We start from the raw sequence: 19322 nt of genomic DNA, 5'->3' as shown, positions 1-19322 counted from the left end.
CCTGTCCATCAGCAGTAACTAACGTTCACACACTGATGGGAGGAGCTAAGGTTCCACCTGTCCATCAGCAGTAACTAACGTTCACACACTGATGGGAGGAGCTAAGGTTCCACCTGTCCATCAGCACTAACTAACATTCACACACTCATGGGAGGAGCTAAGGTTCCACCTGTCCATCAGCAGTAACTAACATTCACACACTGAGGGGAGGAGCTAAGGTTCCACCTGTCCATCAGCAGTAACTAACATTCACACACTGATGGGAGGAGCTAAGGTTCCACCTGTCCATCAGCAGTAACTAACATTCACACACTGATGGGAGGAGCTAAGGTTCCACCTGTCCATCAGCAGTAACTAACATTCACACACTGATGGGAGGAGCTAAGGTTCCACCTGTCCATCAGCAGTAACTAACGTTCACACACTGATGGGAGGAGCTAAGGTTCCACCTGTCCATCAGCAGTAACTAACGTTCACACACTGATGGGAGGAGCTAAGGTTCCACCTGTCCATCAGCACTAACTAACATTCACACACTCATGGGAGGAGCTAAGGTTCCACCTGTCCATCAGCAGTAACTAACGTTCACACACTGATGGGAGGAGCTAAGGTTCCACCTGTCCATCAGCAGTAACTAACGTTCACACACTGATGGGAGGAGCTAAGGTTCCACCTGTCCATCAGCAGTAACTAACATTCACACACTGATGGGAGGAGCTAAGGTTCCACCTGTCCATCAGCAGTAACTAACATTCACACACTGATGGGAGGAGCTAAGGTTCCACCTGTCCATCAGCAGTAACTAACATTCACACACTGATGGGAGGAGCTAAGGTTCCACCTGTCCATCAGCAGTAACTAACATTCACACACTGATGGGAGGAGCTAAGGTTCCACCTGTCCATCAGCAGTAACTAACATTCACACACTGATGGGAGGAGCTAAGGTTCCACCTGTCCATCAGCAGTAACTAACATACAATCTGTTTACAGTCTACTTACACTATGTTTCCAGTTTGTTTACAGTCTGTTTACAGTTCCCTTCCAGTGGAGAAATCTTGATGAAGTGTACTTCCTGCATGCAGCTGAGCTTCATATTGCATTGCTTGAACAGACTTTAGAAGTCTGATACTGATTGGACATAAAGAACTGGTCCAACACAAATATCTTTCAGCTACTTGTGTAAAAACAAAACAACCACATAAATCAGAAGAAATCTTTTATTATACAAGAAGCTATGAAGTAAGAAGGCTGTTTATTGTTTTAATACATAGTAACATTAACAGGATTATTAAACAGTTATTGATATTATGGCAAGTTGAGATGAAATAAGGCCGACTGGAAGTTTCTTAGAAGTGATCAACAGCTGATGGTGTTGGCACAATAATCAATATGTCTGAATGACTTTAGTACAGCTGCTGAACAAGTAATACTGCTAATCATGTAAATCACCATGAGAGGGACCGCAGGAGATATAACAGTTAAACACTGTGACATAGCAGAGACTGTTGGCTACACTGTGACATAGCAGAGACTGTTGGCTACACTGTGACATAGCAGAGACTGTTGGCTACACTGTGACATAGCAGAGACTGTTGGCTACACTGTGACATAGCAGAGACTGTTGGCTACACTGTGACATAGCAGAGACTGTTGGCTACACTGTGACGTAGCAGAGACTGTTGGCTACACTGTGACATAGCAGAGACTGTTGGCTACACTGTGACATAACAGAGACTGTTGGATACACTGTGACATAGCAGAGACTGTTGGCTACACTGATGTAGCAGAGACTGTTGGCTACACTGTGACGTAGCAGAGACTGTTGGCTACATTGTGACATAGCAGAGACTGTTGGCTACACTGACGTAGCAGAGACTGTTGGCTACATTGTGACATAGCAGAGACTGTTGGCTACACTGACGTAGCAGAGACTGTTGGCTACACTGTGACGTAGCAGAAACTGTTGGCTACACTGATGTAGCAGAGACTGTTGGCTACACTGTGACATAGCAGAGACTGTTGGCTACATTGTGACATAGCAGAGACTGTTGGCTACACTGTGACATAGCAGAAACTGTTGGCTACACTGATGTAGCAGAGACTGTTGGCTACACTGTGACATAGCAGAGACTGTTGGCTACACTGACGTAGCAGAGACTGTTGGCTACACTGATGTAGCAGAGACTGTTGGCTACACTGATGTAGCAGAGACTGTTGGCTACACTGTGACATAGCAGAGACTGTTGGCTACACTGTGACGTAGCAGAGACTGTTGGCTACACTGATGTAGCAGAGACTGTTGGCTACACTGTGACATAGCAGAGACTGTTGGCTACACTGATGTAGCAGAGACTGTTGGCTACACTGATGTAGCAGAGACTGTTGGCTACACTGTGACATAGCAGAGACTGTTGGCTACACTGATGTAGCAGAGACTGTTGGCTACACTGATGTAGCAGAGACTGTTGGCTACACTGACATAGCAGAGACTGTTGGCTACACTGTGACATAGCAGAGACTGTTGGCTACATTGTGACATAGCAGAGACTGTTGGCTACACTGATGTAGCAGAGACTGTTGGCTACACTGTGACATAGCAGAGACTGTTGGCTACACTGATGTAGCAGAGACTGTTGGCTACACTGTGACGTAGCAGAGACTGTTGGCTACACTGATGTAGCAGAGACTGTTGGCTACACTGTGACATAGCAGAGACTGTTGGCTACATTGTGACATAGCAGAGACTGTTGGCTACACTGTGACATAGCAGAGACTGTTGGCTACATTGTGACATAGCAGAGACTGTTGGCTACATTGATGTAGCAGAGACTGTTGGCTACACTGATGTAGCAGAGACTGTTGGCTACATTGACATAGCAGAGACTGTTGGCTACACTGACATAGCAGAGACTGTTGGCTACATTGTGACATAGCAGAGACTGTTGGCTACACTGTGACATAGCAGAGACTGTTGGCTACACTGATGTAGCAGAGACTGTTGGCTACACTGTGACATAGCAGAGACTGTTGGCTACACTGATGTAGCAGAGACTGTTGGCTACACTGTGACATAGCAGAGACTGTTGGCTACACTGATGTAGCAGAGACTGTTGGCTACACTGTGACATAGCAGAGACTGTTGGCTACACTGTGACGTAGCAAAGTCTGTTGGCTACACTGATGTAGCAGAGACTGTTGGCTACACTGATGTAGCAGAGACTGTTAGCTACATTGTGACATAGCAGAGACTGTTGGCTACACTGATGTAGCAGAGACTGTTGGCTACACTGTGACATAGCAGAGACTGTTGGCTACATTGTGACATAGCAGAGACTGTTGGCTACACTGTGACATAGCAGAAACTGTTGGCTACACTGTGATGTAGCAGAGACTGTTGGCTACACTGATGTAGCAGAGACTGTTGGCTACACTGTGACATAGCAGAGACTGTTGGCTACACTGTGACGTAGCAGAGACTGTTGGCTACACTGTGACGTAGCAGAGACTGTTGGCTACACTGTGACATAGCAGAGACTGTTGGCTACAATGATGTAGCAGAGACGGTTGGCTACACTGTGATGTAGCCGAGACTGTTGGATACACTGTGACGTAACAGAGACTGTTGGCTACACTGTGACATAGCAGAGACTGTTGGATACACTGTGACGTAGCAGAGACTGTTGGATACACTGTGACATAGCAGAGACTGTTGGTTACAATGATGTAGCAGAGACGGTTGGCTACACTGTGATGTAGCCGAGACTGTTGGATACACTGTGACGTAGCAGAGACTGTTGGCTACACTGATGTAGCAGAGACTGTTGGCTACACTGTGACATAACAGAGACTGTTGGCTACACTGTGACGTAACAGAGACTGTTGGCTACACTGTGACATAGCAGAGACTGTTGGCTACACTGTGATGTAGCAGAGACTGTTGGCTACACTGATGTAGCAGAGACTGTTGGCTACACTGTGACATAACAGAGACTGTTGGCTACACTGTGACATAGCAGAGACTGTTGGCTACACTGTGACATAGCAGAGACTGTTGGCTACACTGTGATGTAGCAGAGACTGTTGGCTACACTGTGATGTAGCAGAGACTGTTGGCTACACTGATGTAGCAGAGACTGTTGGCTACACTGTGATGTAGCCAAGACTGTTGGCTACACTGTGATGTAGCCGAGACTGTTGGCTACACTGTGACATAGCAGAGACTGTTGGCTACACTGTGACATAGCAGAGACTGTTGGCTACACTGATGTAGCAGAGACTGTTGGCTACACTGTGACGTAGCAGAGACTGTTGGCTACACTGTGACGTAGCAAAGTCTGTTGGCTACACTGATGTAGCAGAGACTGTTGGCTACACTGTGACGTAGCAGAGACGGTTGGCTACACTGTGATGTAGCAGAGACTGTTGGCTACACTGACGTAGCACTTACAAACAGTTAGTAAGCGAGCTAAAAGGTTTAGGTCCAGCTGAGCCCCAGTCCTCGGGTCATCATAACCTCCTCCAGGTCCTGGTCTTCTTTTCGTTGCTGCAGTCTTTGTTCCTCCAGCAGAGTCACCAGAGAATCTCTCTGCTCCACAACCTTCAACATCTCCTCCAGGATCAGACGTTCCTCCAGCAGCTCCCACTCCTCTTTCAGGTGGTCTGCACACAGGGTTGATATTCACTAGATATTACATATTATCATATGAAGTACTATTGATCATATCTCATACGTCGAGCCCCTTGATATGCTGCTATAGGCTTATAGGCTGCTGGGGGATGTTTTAGGATACACTGAGCACCTATCTCCTCTTCTCTCTCCTTATGGATGAATTGACATCTCTCCATTGAACCTTATTAACTCTGCTTCCTCCCCGGAGTCGTTGTGACTTCACGTCTCATAGGGTCCATTGGACCTGGAGGTGTCTGATGCCTGGTGAGCCGGCCTCCTATTGGCCCTGCTGATGCCCCGCCCCCCCTCCTCTCTACCTCCTTCTGTTTCATGGATTGGAGTTCCATTCATACATTGTCATATTCATGTAATGTGTTTATGTAACTCTGTAACTCTGTTCATCAGGTCACATGACATCTATTCATCTGTCCATCCGGGGAGAGGGATCCTCCTCTGTTGCTCTCCAGAAGGTTTCTTCCCTTTTTTCCCTGTGAGGTTATTTTTGGGGAGTTTTTCCTGATTCGATGTGAGGTCCTGGGACAGGGATGTCGTATGTGTACAGATTGTAAAGCCCTCTGAGGCAAATTTGTAATTTGTGATATTGGGCTATACAAAATAAACTGAATTGAATACATCTATAATACTACAGGTGGTCTACACACAGGTTGATATTCACTAGATATTACATATTATCATATGAAGTACTATTGATCATACCTCATACATCTATAATACTACAGGTGGTCTACACACAGGGTTGATATTCACTAATCATTGATCCTTGGTACTCTGATGTTGTAATGGGTTTGAGACGTGTATTCAATTATTAATTAGTAATGTTACCGTCCACGGTCATCCGCTCTCTGAGCTCCTGCTGCAGGCGACTCTGTCGGTCCTCCAACTCCAACTCTCGAGCACTGAAACCCAGCAGAGACCCAAGTCAGAAACCAAGATCCACACAGTTCTGATTCTTCCTGATGAACCTGAACCTGTTGAATGGAGGTTCTGGTAAACCTGAACCGCATCCTGGAGATTCTGGTAATCCTGAACCTGCTGAACCTGAACCACATCCTGGAGGTTCTGGTCAACCTGAACCTGAACTGGATGCAAAGGTAAGATACTCACAATATCATGAGTTCAGATTCATATCGGACCAGAGAGTTCTTCTGCTGAACCAACTGGAACCATTGCTGCATCAGAGCCGGTTTATCCAGTTTACCCAGTCCTGCAGAGACAGACAGGTTATATAGTCCTGCAGAGACAGACCGGTTATATAGTCCTACAGAGACAGACAGGTTATATAGTCCTACAGAGACAGACACGTTATATAGTCCTGCAGAGACAGACAAGGTATATAGTCCTACAGAGACAGACAGGTTATATAGTCCTACAGAGACAGACAGGTTATATAGTCCTGCAGAGACAGACAGGTTATATAATCCTACAGAGAAACAGGAAGGTTATATAGTCCTACAGAGAGAGACGGACAGGTTATATAGTCCTCCAGAGAAACAGGCAGGTTATATAGTCCTACAGAGAGACAAACAGGTTATATAGTCCTACAGAGACAGACATGTTATATAGTCCTACAGAGACAGACATGTTATATAGTCCTACAGAGACAGACAGGTTATATAGTCCTGCAGAGAGACAAACAGGTTATAGAGTCCTACAGAGACAGATAGGTTATATAGTCCTGCAGAGACAGACAGGTTATATAATCCTACAGAGAAACAGGCAGGTTATATAGTCCTACAGAGAAACAGGCAGGTTATATAGTCCTACAGAGAAACAGGCAGGTTATATAGTTCTACAGAGAGACAAACAGGTTATATAGTCCTAGAGCAGTGGTCAATTAAACCTCTCCTGAAAAAGCCCACTCTTAATCCAGAGGTGTTAGCTAACTACAGACCGATCTCTAACCTTCCCTTCCTCTCTAAGATCCTTGAGAAAGTAGTCGCAAGTTGGTTTAAATCCTATTTATCAGATCGATCTCAGTTTGTATTTGTAAACGATGAAGCCTCAATGACCACCAACGTTAATCACGGAGTTCCACAAGGTTCTGTGCTTGGACCAATTTTATTTACCTTATATATGCTTCCTTTGGGCAATATTATCAGGAAACACTCCATAAATCTTCATTGCTATGCAGACGATACTCAATTATATCTATCGATCAAACCAGAGGAGACCAACCAGCTCGCTAAAATTCAAGAATGTCTTAAAGACATAAAAACATGGATGACCTGCAACTTCCTGATGTTAAACTCAGACAAAACTGAAGTTATTTTACTGGCCCTGAACGCCTCAGAGATCAATTATCTGGTGATGTGGTTTCTGTAGATGGCATTGCCCTGGCATCCAACACCACTGTAAAGAATCTCTAGTTATCTTTGACCCAGACTTGTCCTTTAACTCCACGTTAAGCAAATCTCAAGGATTGCATTTGCAGCTAACTAAGAAAAGAGATCACATGACTCCTGTATTAGCTGCTCTGCACTGGCTCCCTGTAAAATCAAGAATCACATTTAAAATTCTTCTCCTCACCTACAAAGCCTTGATTGGTGATGCACCATCATATCTTAAGGAGCTTGTAGTACCATATTGCCCCACTAGAGAGCTGCTCACTAAATGCGGGGCTACTTGTGGTTCCTAGAGTCCTAAAAAGTAGGATGGGAGCCAGAGCCTTCAGTTATCAAGCTCCTCTTTTATGGAACCAGCTTCCACTTTCAGTCCGGGAGGCAGACACAGTCACCTCATTCAAGAATAGACTTAAGACTTTCCTGTTTGATAGTGCTTATAGTTAGGGCTGAATCAGGTTTGCCCTGGTCCAGCCCCTTGATATGCTGCTATAGGCTTATAGGCTGCTGGGGGATGTTTTAGGATACACTGAGCACCTATCTCCTCTTCTCTCTCTCCTTATGGATGAATTTACATCTCTCCATTGCACCTTATTAACTCTGCTTCCTCCCCGGAGTCGTTGTGACATCACGTCTCATAGGGTCCATTGGACCTGGAGGTGTCTGATGCTGGTGAACCGGCCTCCCATTGGCCCTGCTGATGCCCCGCCCCCCCTCCTCTCTACCTCCTTCTGTTTCATGGATTGGAGTTCCATTCATACATTGTCATATTCATGTAATGTGTTTATGTAACTCTGTAACTCTGTTCATCTGGTCACATGACATCTATTCATCTGTCCATCCGGGGAGAGGGATCCTCCTCTGTTGCTCTCCTGAAGGTTTCTTCCCTTTTTTCCCTGTGAAAGGTTATTTTTGGGGAGTTTTTCCTGATTCGATGTGAGGTCAAAGGTCAGGGATGTCGTATGTGTACAGATTGTAAAGCCCTCTGAGGCAAATTTGATCTGATCGCCTGATTCATGAACGCCTGTAAATGTGTTCTTCCACAGCGGAAGTGTTCTCAGCTGTTCTCCTGATGAGGGGAACGTAGTCCTGGGACATGAGAAAGACCTTTATTGAAAACTTCACATATTACAAAATTACAAAGCACACAGACATAAAACTAAGTCATTAATATACATGTTGAAATGCCTTTAAGTCGCGTAAATGTTTGCATGCGCGACGGCCAAGATTCTTGGCGACTCGCCAGGTCCTACCTCCGTGAGATCGGCTTTTCTGCAGTTGCCCTTCAAAACAAAAGCTCAACATTGAGCATGAATTGAAAGTGGCTTTTCTGCTGTTGCCCTTCAAAACAAAAGCTCAACATTGACCATGAATTGAGAGTGGGCATATCCAGCCTCACACCCCGTTTTAAAAAGAGTTGTAGTGGAAAGCAGCTCATTGCCACTAATGCTGATAAAATATGATGGCTCACACATATCTGTACTCATTTTGTTTCGCATAGATTGCACCATATTGTTGTTTTTAGATTCAGTGTTATATGGACTCAGACTGTCTGTCTGTGCTGATGAGCCCAACTACAAGCTCACAGACAGTGTTCAGCCACAGACAGCTCACAGACTGGAGTCACATGACTTCTGATGGCCTTGTGAGGACACAGAGCTGAACTGAACTTACATTAGTAACTGACTGAGCATGTTGTCAGTGTTGTAGCTTCAGTTGATAAATACAACATTAATATCGGTAGTTCATCCAGCCTGCTCATTGCAAATGTGTTTTTTATTCTTCATATTGTGTGCGGTTAACAAACAATTTATTTGGTGTGTTCTTGGTCACATCAATTTGAAAGCGGGACCAAAGTGTTTGATTTCATTAAATTACAATTAGGCCAAATAAAAAGCCTCAAGTTGTAAGTCCAGTCTGGAAAGTGTTTTTCTCTCAACGCCTCAATAGGAGATCTTGCCTGTCACCAAGGCAGAGGTCAGAGGTCAGGGATCTTGGGCTTAAAATGGTTGGTGACCACTGGGTTAGACCATGTCCTGGGTGTGAGGTTAGACCATGTCCTGGGTGTGAGGTTAGACCATGTCCTGGATGTGAGGTTAGACCATGTCCTGGGTGTGAGGTTAGACCATGTCCTGCTGTGAGGTTAGACCATGTGAGGTTAGACTATGTCCTGGATGTAAGGTTAGACCATGTCCTGGATGTGAGGTTAGACCATGTCCTGGGTGTGAGGTTAGACCATGTCCTGGGTGTGAGGTTAGACCATGTCCTGGGTGTGAGGTTAGACCATGTCCTGGGTGTGAGGTTAGACCATGTCCTGGGTGTGAGGTTAGACCATGTCCTGGATGTGAGGTTAGACCATGTCCTGGATGTGAGGTTAGACCATGTCCTGGATGTGAGGTTAGACCATGTCCTGGGTGTGAGGTTAGACCATGTCCTGGATGTAGACCGGACCCGATCTGTTCGCAGCACGGTACGCATGTACCAATGTTTTGAAGCGGATGCTGCAGCCACCGGTAACCAGTGAAGGTCACGGAGGAGCAAAGGATTGTGGGTAAATTTAGGTTGAAGACCAGTCGAGCAGCTGCATTCTGGATGAGCTGTAGAGGTCGAATGGCATTAGCAGGTAGACCTGAAGGAGGAGTTACAGTAGTCTAGCCGTGAGATAACCAGAACCTGAGCCTGGACCAGAGCCTGGACCAGGACCTGGACCAGAACCTGGACCAGAACCTGTGCCACCTTCTGAGTGAGAAGAGGTCGTATTCTCCTGATGTTGTACAGCATGTACCTACAGGAGCGTGTTATTGTGGTCATGTTGTCAGTCAGGGAGAGTTGACTGACAGGTTGATAATAATACTACAGTATTATATACATTATATACAGTATACTTTATAATACTACAGTATACGTTATAATACTACAGTAGACGTTATACTACTACAGTACACAGTCAGGAGGTGAACTCACCTTCTAGGTGAAGCTCGATGTTCTGGCTGTTGGTGGACTCTCCCCAATAATCTGACATGTTGTATAAAAACATACAGTTTACTTTACTTTAAATGTACACAGCCGTGTGTTGTGTTGTGTACTTGTGTACTTGTACCTGCTTGTCCTTACTTTAAATGTACACAGCCGTGTGTTGTGTTGTGTACTTGTACCTGCTTCTCCTTACTTTAAATGTATACTGTGTTGTGTTGTGTACTTGTGTACTTGTACCTGCTTCTCCTTACTTTAAATGTACACTGTGTTGTGTTGTGTACTTGTACCTGCTTGTCCTTACTTTAAATGTACACAGCCGTGTGTTGTGTACTTGTGTACTTGTACCTGCTTGTCCTTACTTTAAATGTACACAGCCGTGTGTTGTGTACTTGTGTACTTGTACCTGCTTGTCCTTACTTTAAATGTACACAGCCGTGTGTTGTGTTGTGTACTTGTACCTGCTTGTCCTTACTTTAAATGTGCACAGCCGTGTGTTGTGTTGTGTACTTGTACCTGCTTGTCCTTACTTTAAATGTACACAGCCGTGTGTTGTGTACTTGTGTACTTGTACCTGCTTCTCCTCTCAGAGCTTTCTCCACCATCACTCCTCTCTCCTCCAGCTGTCTCTGTTTCTCCTCCAGCTGCTGCAGCTCTCTCTGGATCATCTGAGACAAAACATCTCAATGAATATATGCTGTCCTCATGTGGACCTGGTCTCTGTCCTCATGTGGACCTGGTCTCTGTCCTCATGTGGACCTGGTCTCTGTCCTCGTGTGGACCTGGTCTCTGTCCTCATGTGGACCTGGTCTCTGTCCTCATGTGGACCTGGTCTCTGTCCTAGGTGGACCTGGTTTCTGTCCTCATGTGGACCTGGTCTCTGTCCTAGGTGGACCTGGTTTCTGTCCTAGGTGGACCTGGTCTCTGTCCTTGTGTGGACCTGGTCTCTGTCCTCGTGTGGACCTGGTTTCTGTCCTCATGTGAACCTGGTCTCTGTCCTCATGTGGACCTGGTCTCTGTCCTAGGTGGACCTGGTTTCTGTCCTCATGTGGACCTGGTCTCTGTCCTAGGTGGACCTGGTTTCTGTCCTAGGTGGACCTGGTCTCTGTCCTTGTGTGGACCTGGTCTCTGTCCTCGTGTGGACCTGGTTTCTGTCCTCATGTGAACCTGGTCTCTGTCCTCATGTGGACCTGGTCTCTGTCCTTATGTGGAACTGGTCTCTGTACTAGGTAGACCTGGTCTCTGTCCTCATGTGGACCTGGTCTCTGTCCTAGGTAGACCTGGTCTCTGTCCTCATGTGGACCTGGTCTCTGTCCTTATATGGACCTGGTCTCTGTACTAGGTAGACCTGGTCTCTGTCCTCATGTGGACCTGGCCTCTGTCCTCATGTGGACCTGGGCTCTGTCCTCGTGTGAACCTGGTCTCTGTCCTTGTGTGGACCTGGTCTCTGTCCTCGTGTGGACCTGGTCTCTGTCCTCATGTTGACCTGGTCTCTATCCTCATATGGACCTGGTATTTAACCCTTATTGTCTCTGTCCTCATGTGGACCTGGTCTCTGTCCTTGTGTGGACCTGGTCTCTGTCCTCATGTGGACCTGGCCTCTGTCCTCATGTTGACCTGGTCTCTGTCCTCAGGTGGACCTGGTTCTTCTACCCTGACTGTCTCTATCCTCATATGGACCTGGTATTTAACCCTTACTGTCTCTGTCCTCATGTGGACCTGGTCTCTGTCCTCATGTGGACCTGGCCTCTATCCTCAGGTGGACCTGGTTATTCTACCCTGACTGTCTCTATCCTCATATGGACCTGGTATTTAACCCTTACTGTCTCTGTCCTCATGTGGACCTGGTCTCTGTCCTCATGTTGACCTGGTCTCTGTCCTCAGGTGGACCTGGTTATTCTACCCTGACTGTCTCTATCCTCATATGGACCTGGTATTTAACCCTTACTGTCTCTGTCCTCATGTGGACCTGGCCTCTGTCCTCGTGTGGACCTGGTCTCTGTCCTCGTGTGGACCTGGCCTCTGTCCTCATGTTGACCTGGTCTCTGTCCTCAGGTGGACCTGGTTCTTCTACCCTGACTGTCTCTATCCTCATATGGACCTGGTATTTAACCCTTACTGTCTCTGTCCTCATGTGGACCTAGTCTCTGTCCTTGTGTGGAACTGGTCTTAACCCTGACTGTCTCTGTCCTCACATGGACCTGGTCTGGTCCTTAGGGACACTCACCTGAGCCTTGTGGAGTCTCTTCAGCTGTTCCTGTTTGGCTTTTCTTTGAGCAACTCTCTGAACTCTTCGGGTGATTTTGGCATCCAGGTCTTCGTCTTGGTCTTTTTGTACCCTCTGAAACATGATCTCCTTCACACCTAGACTAGATGGCTCCTTAGAGTGGACTAGAACCCCTACGACCTCTGTGGGACATGAGGACTGGGGGGGGACTCTGTCCCTGAGAGAGCGTTTCTGAAACAACACAAACGACAATATGAATCCATCACAGGGATTCCAGCAGAGAGTCTGACAGGACAGGCTATGAACCAGACAGACGAGGACCCGGGTCTGTACCTTGATGGCGTACACTCGTTTAAAAGCCAGAGCGTGAGGAACGTATGCCGGCTGAGAGACATGAAGCACAAAAACAATCAAACAAAACAGGGATTTAAACTCAACCAGGTCTCAACACACTGAACTAAAGACTCTAACATGTCGGTTTCTATGTCTTTAAGGACACGTGCAAGTCTCGAGTCAAGTGTGACAAGTCCAAGTCTTCAGTAAATCATGACAAATGTGGAGTCAGTCAAGTTCAGGTTAGTTGAGTCAAGTCTCAGTCTAAGTCTCACCCACAAGCCATTTGAGACTTGTATGTCATGTCAATCTCAAGTCACTCAAAACATGTCCAAGTCAAGTCTCAATTCTTCTAGACGAGTTTCAAATGGTGGACAGTTGCCAAGTCAGTCACATTTGACAACAGCTAGTCATTTAGTCCAAGTTTGGACTTGTCCTGAACGACTTGAGACGGGGGCATTACTGCAGATGATAAAAACATGATCAATAAGATGATCAGAAAGGCTGGCTCAGTGATTGACTCAGTCTTCTACTGAACCGCTCAGAAGGTATATCAGTGAGACTCAGGAGGCCTCAGTGTTCTACTGAACCTCTCAGAAGGTCTTTCAGAGAGACTCAGGAGGCCTCAGTCTTCTACTGAACCGCTCAGAAGGTATATCAGTGAGACTCAGGAGGCCTCAGTGTTCTACTGAACCTCTCAGAAGGTCTTTCAGAGAGACTCAGGAGGCCTCAGTCTTCTACTGAACCGCTCAGAAGGTATATCAGTGAGACTCAGGAGGCCTCAGTCTTCTACTGAACCTCTCAGAAGGTCTTTCAGAGAGACTCAGGAGGCCTCAGTGTTCTACTGAACCTCTCAGAAGGTCTTTCAGAGAGACTCAGGAGGCCTCAGTCTTCTACTGAACCGCTCAGAAGGTATATCAGTGAGACTCAGGAGGCCTCAGTCTTCTACTGAACCTCTCAGAAGGTCTTTCAGAGAGACTCAGGAGGCCTCAGTGTTCTACTGAACCTCTCAGAAGGTATATCAGTGAGACTCAGGAGGCCTCAGTGTTCTACTGAACCTCTGAAAAATGCAGATAAGGACATTCATTCAGTCTCTTTTTGGCTAAAATAAAACTCTCAGCCTCAGAACCTAAACTACCAACAACCTAAACCCCTGATAACACTACATAATCCTGAATCCAACACAGCTGATACCTCCTGGTTCTCCTCCTCCTCTTTTATCGTGACCCTCTGGATTTCAGACGTGAGGTCAGACAAATCCAAGCGAAGCTACAAACATCAAAACAAGATTCCAGTTATTAGTCTGAACCCACAGCGGCATGAAGACTCAAGTGGATCAAGCCTGTTATACTGTCAACTATAAAGTACTTGTGCACAGAGGATCTGGTTCAGTCCACTTGGTTCAGATCATATCTGGAAGGCAGGAGTTCTGTTGTGGCCATTGATGATCATAAATCACTATTATTCAATATGTACATACGATTGTATCACTAAAGAGACAAGTCAGATTCACTCTTAGCAAATCCTATTATCAATGCTGAGAGCAAGGACATAACTGGATGCAATTACATTCCTTCCTTTCAGTAAAGACAAGAAAGAAGTCACTGTATCTGAGCAAAAGTTCTATCTCAGCTTGATGACAGATCTACAGGAAAGGCCTTTAGTAGCGGGGGCGTGGCGAATAAGAAACACAAAAATGCTAAATATGTTTACTAATATTATATGTCATGGGCTTTTATTGTGAAAGATAAGTGAAGAAGTGGGTTCAGTCTGCCTTTGTTAGGGCTGAAAGGACTAATACACTTTTCCATCAGATTGTCCTGCTACGCACTTATAGTACCATATTACCCCACGAGCGAGCTCATAGTACTATATTACCCAACTAGAGAGCTTATGGTACCATATTTCCCAACTAGAGAGCTTATAGTACCATATTACCCCACTAGAGAGCTCATAGTACCATATTACCCCATTAGAGAGCAGTGCTCATAGTACCATATTGCCCCACTAGAGAGCTCATAGTACCATATTGCCCCACTAGAGAGCTCATAGTACCATATTACCCCACTAGAGAGCTCATAGTACCATATTACCCCATTAGAGAGCTCATAGTACCATACTACCCCATTAGAGAGCTCAATAGTACCATATTACCCCACTAGAGAGCTCAATAGTACCATATTACCCCATTAGAGAGCTCATAGTACCATATTACCCCATTAGAGAGCTCATAGTACCCTATTACACCACTAGAGAGCTCATAGTACCATATTACCCCACTAGAGAGCTCATAGTACCATATTACCCCATTAGAGAGCTCATAGTACCATACTACCCCATTAGAGAGCTCAATAGTACCATATTACCCCACTAGAGAGCTCAATAGTACCATATTACCCCATTAGAGAGCTCATAGTACCATATTACCCCATTAGAGAGCTTATAGTACCATATTACCCCATTAGAGAGCAGTGCTCATAGTACCATATTACCCCACTAGAGAGCTCAATAGTACCATATTACCCCACTAGAGAGCTCATAGTACCATATTACCCCACTAGAGAGCTCAATAGTACCATATTACCCCACTAGAGAGCTCATAGTACCATATTACCCCATTAGAGAGCTTATAGTACCATATTACCCCATTAGAGAGCTCAATAGTACCATATTACCCCACTAGAAAGCTCATAGTACCATATTACCCCATTAGAGAGCTCATAGTACCATATTACCCCATTAGAGAGCTTATAGTACCATATTACCCCATTACAGAGCAGTGCTCATAGTACCATATTACCCCACTAGAGAGCTCAATAGTACCATATTACCCCACTAGAGAGCTCATAGTACTATATTACCCCATTAGAGAGCTTATAGTACCATATTACCCCATTACAGAGCAGTGCTCATAGTACCATACTACCCCATTAGAGAGCTTTTAGTACCATATTACCCCACTAGAGAGCTTATAGTTAGGGTTCAGATTTATGTTAATTCAATTCAATTCAGTTTATTTTGTATAGCCCGATTAGGGCTGGCTCAGGTTTATAGTTAGGGCTGGCTCAGGTTAGATTTGATCTAGTGTGTTCATGGTACTCACATGACTAATGTACTTCTTCTTTATAAAATAAATATCTTATTGTCTTGATACTGTTGGATCTCTGGCTTTTATGGGGTAATAACCACTAAATCCCCTGATACAAGGCAAATCCTTTTCTGTATGCAATGGTGTGTTTAAGTCTTACGTTGTTTCCAGGTTTTAGTGAACATCTCTGCAGAAGAGCAGACGAGTCCAAATCAGACTCTTCTCTCAGGCCTCCTCTCACATCTGAAGACAGCAATACAGGGAGTAAAGTTACTGTATGATCGTCTTACTGTGCCCTCACTATGGATTTTCATCACCTGTAGCTCTCATTTGATTGGCTGCGTCCTTCTCCGGACCAGGAGGTAAAGTCCTGCCCGTCTTCTTCTTCCTCTCCTTCCTGTTTCCTGAAAAGACAGACCTCCACAAGGTTCTTGCTCTGCCAGCTTCCACCTCCACCTCCACTTGTCTGGGGGGTGGAGCCTCTCTGGGACCCCTCAGCTGGAAGAGGAGGGTCCCGCCCCCCCCCTGCAGAGGAGGAAGGAAGACTCGAGGGGGGAGGCTGTGCGCCCCTCTAATGCCCCTTCTATTAGACCCTGCCTCCTCTTTCTCTGACCATTCCCGTTCACCATCTGGCCCCGCCTCTCTGTCATTTAAGAGGAGGGGTTTTTCGATGTCATCCGACCAGCCCGTCCCTCCAGCAGGTTGCCTCTGAACAACAGGTGTGGGCGGAGCATTGTCGCCCTCCTCATCGGGGGCGGAGTCAGACGTGGTGATGAAGGAGGCGGTGGACGGTGTGTTGGCGGTGGGAAAAGTCTCAGATGGAGGTGTGAAAGAGGTGATGCAAGACGGCAAGGTGGAGGCAGGTGTGTCATAATGTGTGATGTCACTTCCTGCTGCTGAGGAGACGCTCTGCGAGACAAGAGGAAAAAACTCCTCCTCTGAGAGGGAAAGGAGTACACAGTATAGAGAATAAATTACACAGCACAAACTACTTTGTAACTAGTACTCTGTCCACCGTAAACAGTATAAAGTACACAGTATAGAGTACACAGGATACATTACACAGTATAACGTACACAGTATAATGTATAAAGTGTAAAGTACACAGTGTAGCGTTTAGTTTAAGATCAAGATTAATTTTAGATTGACTTTAGGACGCCACCCAATTTTGGATAAATAGGGAAAACAAAATGTATTATTTATCAATAAAGTCTTAATCTCAGGGTTTCTATGGAAATCTTGTCATAGTGAGCAGGGACATTATATATATACACACAAAGCAAATGATCAAGTTCTTTATAAATGAAATATGTATTAGACTAACTACATAAACAAACTGCTAAACATGAATAAAGGAGAACAAATTAATGGAATTAATAAAGAATGCTGTGAAGAGTACAATGAATAACGATAAACCAAAGATGAATAAAAATGTATATTAAACTGTTTGGTACCGTTCAGCAGCTGAGATAACCCAGCTTTCAAATATGGAAGGATTGATAGATACAATTCAACAATTCAATTCCACGATTCAGCTTCCGGCTGAGAAAGAGAACCGGTCCACGAAGAAGACGATGATAACTAACCCTAAAGAACTATGATCATCCAACAAGATGCAAGATGCAGAGATACAAGATACAGAGATACAAGATGCAGAGATACAGAGATGCAAGATGCAGAGACACAGATGCAAGAGACAGAGATACAAGATGCAGAGACACAGATGCAAGAGACAGAGATACAAGATGCAGAGATACAGAGATGCAAGATGTAGATGCATACATGTTTTGAACTAAATTATATAGATGTATAAATGTACAACAAATGTAATTGATATACATTAATCAATGATATAAGTCACTAATTCTGCCAGGTCACATGCAATCCTGTTAATTTATTTTTGGTTCATCTTTATTAGTTATATTCTTCATCATATATAAATATGTTATTTTTTATTGTTTATTCATTTATTTCCTGTTTAGTAGTTTAGTGATGTAGTTCGTCCAATAAATATTTCCTTTATAAAGAACTTGATCATTTGATTTGCATGTATATTTAAGCAATAAGGTACTCAAGGCAGTACTGTATCGCCAATAAGTTCCTGTTCAAGGGTGTTGAACAGGAACTTATTGCTTTTATAATACGGTTGCCTGCGACATTATGAATAGTAAGTAAATATTAAGCTGCCTTTCAGCAGACAATAGTTGTAGCCACCAAACGTTGTGTATCGCATTTCAGTAGCCAAGAGAAAATAGTCCCTGGGTGTGGGGCTGTTGCTAAGCAACAGACAAACAGCATTGGGAGACTAACATTAGGCTGTTGTTAACGTTTGCTCATGTTCATTTGGATATCTCCATTAATTGTGCATGGAAAACGTTTCTCGTGTCCCCTTGGTCTCTGATGATATGGCTTCTCTCTCTCTTTGCCGGTGGCTCGGTGGTGGAGCTTCTTCTCCGGAAGGATATTACTCCAACGCTGTCTTTCATTGACATTTGAAATGACATCTACGTGTTATTGTTATTGTTATGTTATTTGGAGTGCACACTGATAAACAGGTGTCCAGTACGTTCTGGCTCAATACAGTACACCCCGTGACTCACTCTCAACCAATCAGAATGCTTGATTTCATCTACCCGTATTATAATAAATAATAAGTCTCCATAGAACCCCTGAGATTGAGATGTAATTGATTAATGTCAAATTGTGATGTTTTCCTTATTTTTACAAAATTGAGTGGCGTCCTAAAATGAATCTAATGTTACATTCTGTTAGTTTTAGTGCGTCAGCTGAGTACCACCATGTTTTAAATACTAATATATGGGTTTATGATTCTACTTGAGTTAATAATAAATGACATAATTTGATATTCAAGATTACGCATTAAATCAGCTAAAAGCAACGCTACAACAGGATACAGAACACAGTATATAAATGAATATATATCTATCTTCATATTGTGTGTGCAGTGATGTTTTTATGAATATAGTTTGGTTAATTCACAACACAACAAGCAGAGATTCAAACTACAGACCCAAGAGGAAACAGAGACTCACCGTCACTAGACTTCCCCTCGTCACCCTCCTCTTCCTCTTCCTCGTCTCTTAGGTGGAGGTGCTGCTGCAGAGTGTGCCTCCATGAAGTTCTGGCCTCCTCTGGAGTCACACGATGATGATGATGATGATGATGATGATGACTCCGGCCTTCCTCGTCCTCTTCCTCCATCTCTGACTCCGAACTGAAAACGACAAACACAAATTGAGACAGTTGAGGAGGGAGGAGACGAGACGTATGGAAGATCAATACTACCAGTAAAATTAATAAACATTATTAAAAATACATTTATAATACATACATTTCTTCATATATTTAGATATATGAACTTTCTGAAACTCAACTGCAATAAACCTGAAATACTCATCATCGGCCCCAACTCCCTTACCCGCTCAGCCCAGACCTTCTCTCTCGATATTGATGGCTCCATCGTCACCCCCTCCACCCAGGTCCTCAACCTCGGTATCATCCTCGACCCCACCCTCTCTTTCCTACCCCACGACAACCACATCACCAAAACTGCCTTCTTTCACCTCAGGAACATTGCACTCCTCCGGCCCTCCCTGTCCTCTGCCACCACTGAAGTTCTCCTCCATGCCCTCATGACCTCCAGACTTGA

The 19322-nt window shown here is 44.8% G+C and overlaps 1 protein-coding gene across 1 annotated transcript in view; it reads right to left on the bottom strand.

Annotated features, from left to right (window-relative positions):
• Positions 1-4284: 4284 nt before the first annotated feature.
• LOC117726540 (protein-methionine sulfoxide oxidase mical3a-like) overlaps positions 4285-19322 on the bottom strand; it is a 62005-nt gene continuing 46967 nt past the window's right edge. The window contains exons 21-30 of the mRNA XM_034526869.1: positions 18706-18887; positions 15970-16590; positions 15813-15895; positions 13759-13833; positions 12232-12615; positions 10579-10672; positions 9996-10046; positions 5797-5896; positions 5515-5588; positions 4285-4661 (exon numbers count right to left, since the gene is read on the bottom strand). Of these exons, the coding sequence (XP_034382760.1) occupies positions 4477-4661; positions 5515-5588; positions 5797-5896; positions 9996-10046; positions 10579-10672; positions 12232-12615; positions 13759-13833; positions 15813-15895; positions 15970-16590; positions 18706-18887 (1849 nt within the window). The 3' untranslated portion in view covers positions 4285-4476. The remainder of the gene's footprint in view (positions 4662-5514; positions 5589-5796; positions 5897-9995; positions 10047-10578; positions 10673-12231; positions 12616-13758; positions 13834-15812; positions 15896-15969; positions 16591-18705; positions 18888-19322) is intronic.

This window comes from Cyclopterus lumpus, chromosome 23 (genome assembly GCF_009769545.1).
Source record: "Cyclopterus lumpus isolate fCycLum1 chromosome 23, fCycLum1.pri, whole genome shotgun sequence".
Lineage (NCBI taxonomy): Eukaryota > Metazoa > Chordata > Actinopteri > Perciformes > Cyclopteridae > Cyclopterus > Cyclopterus lumpus.
This window is presented reverse-complemented; position numbering and strand designations above follow the sequence as displayed.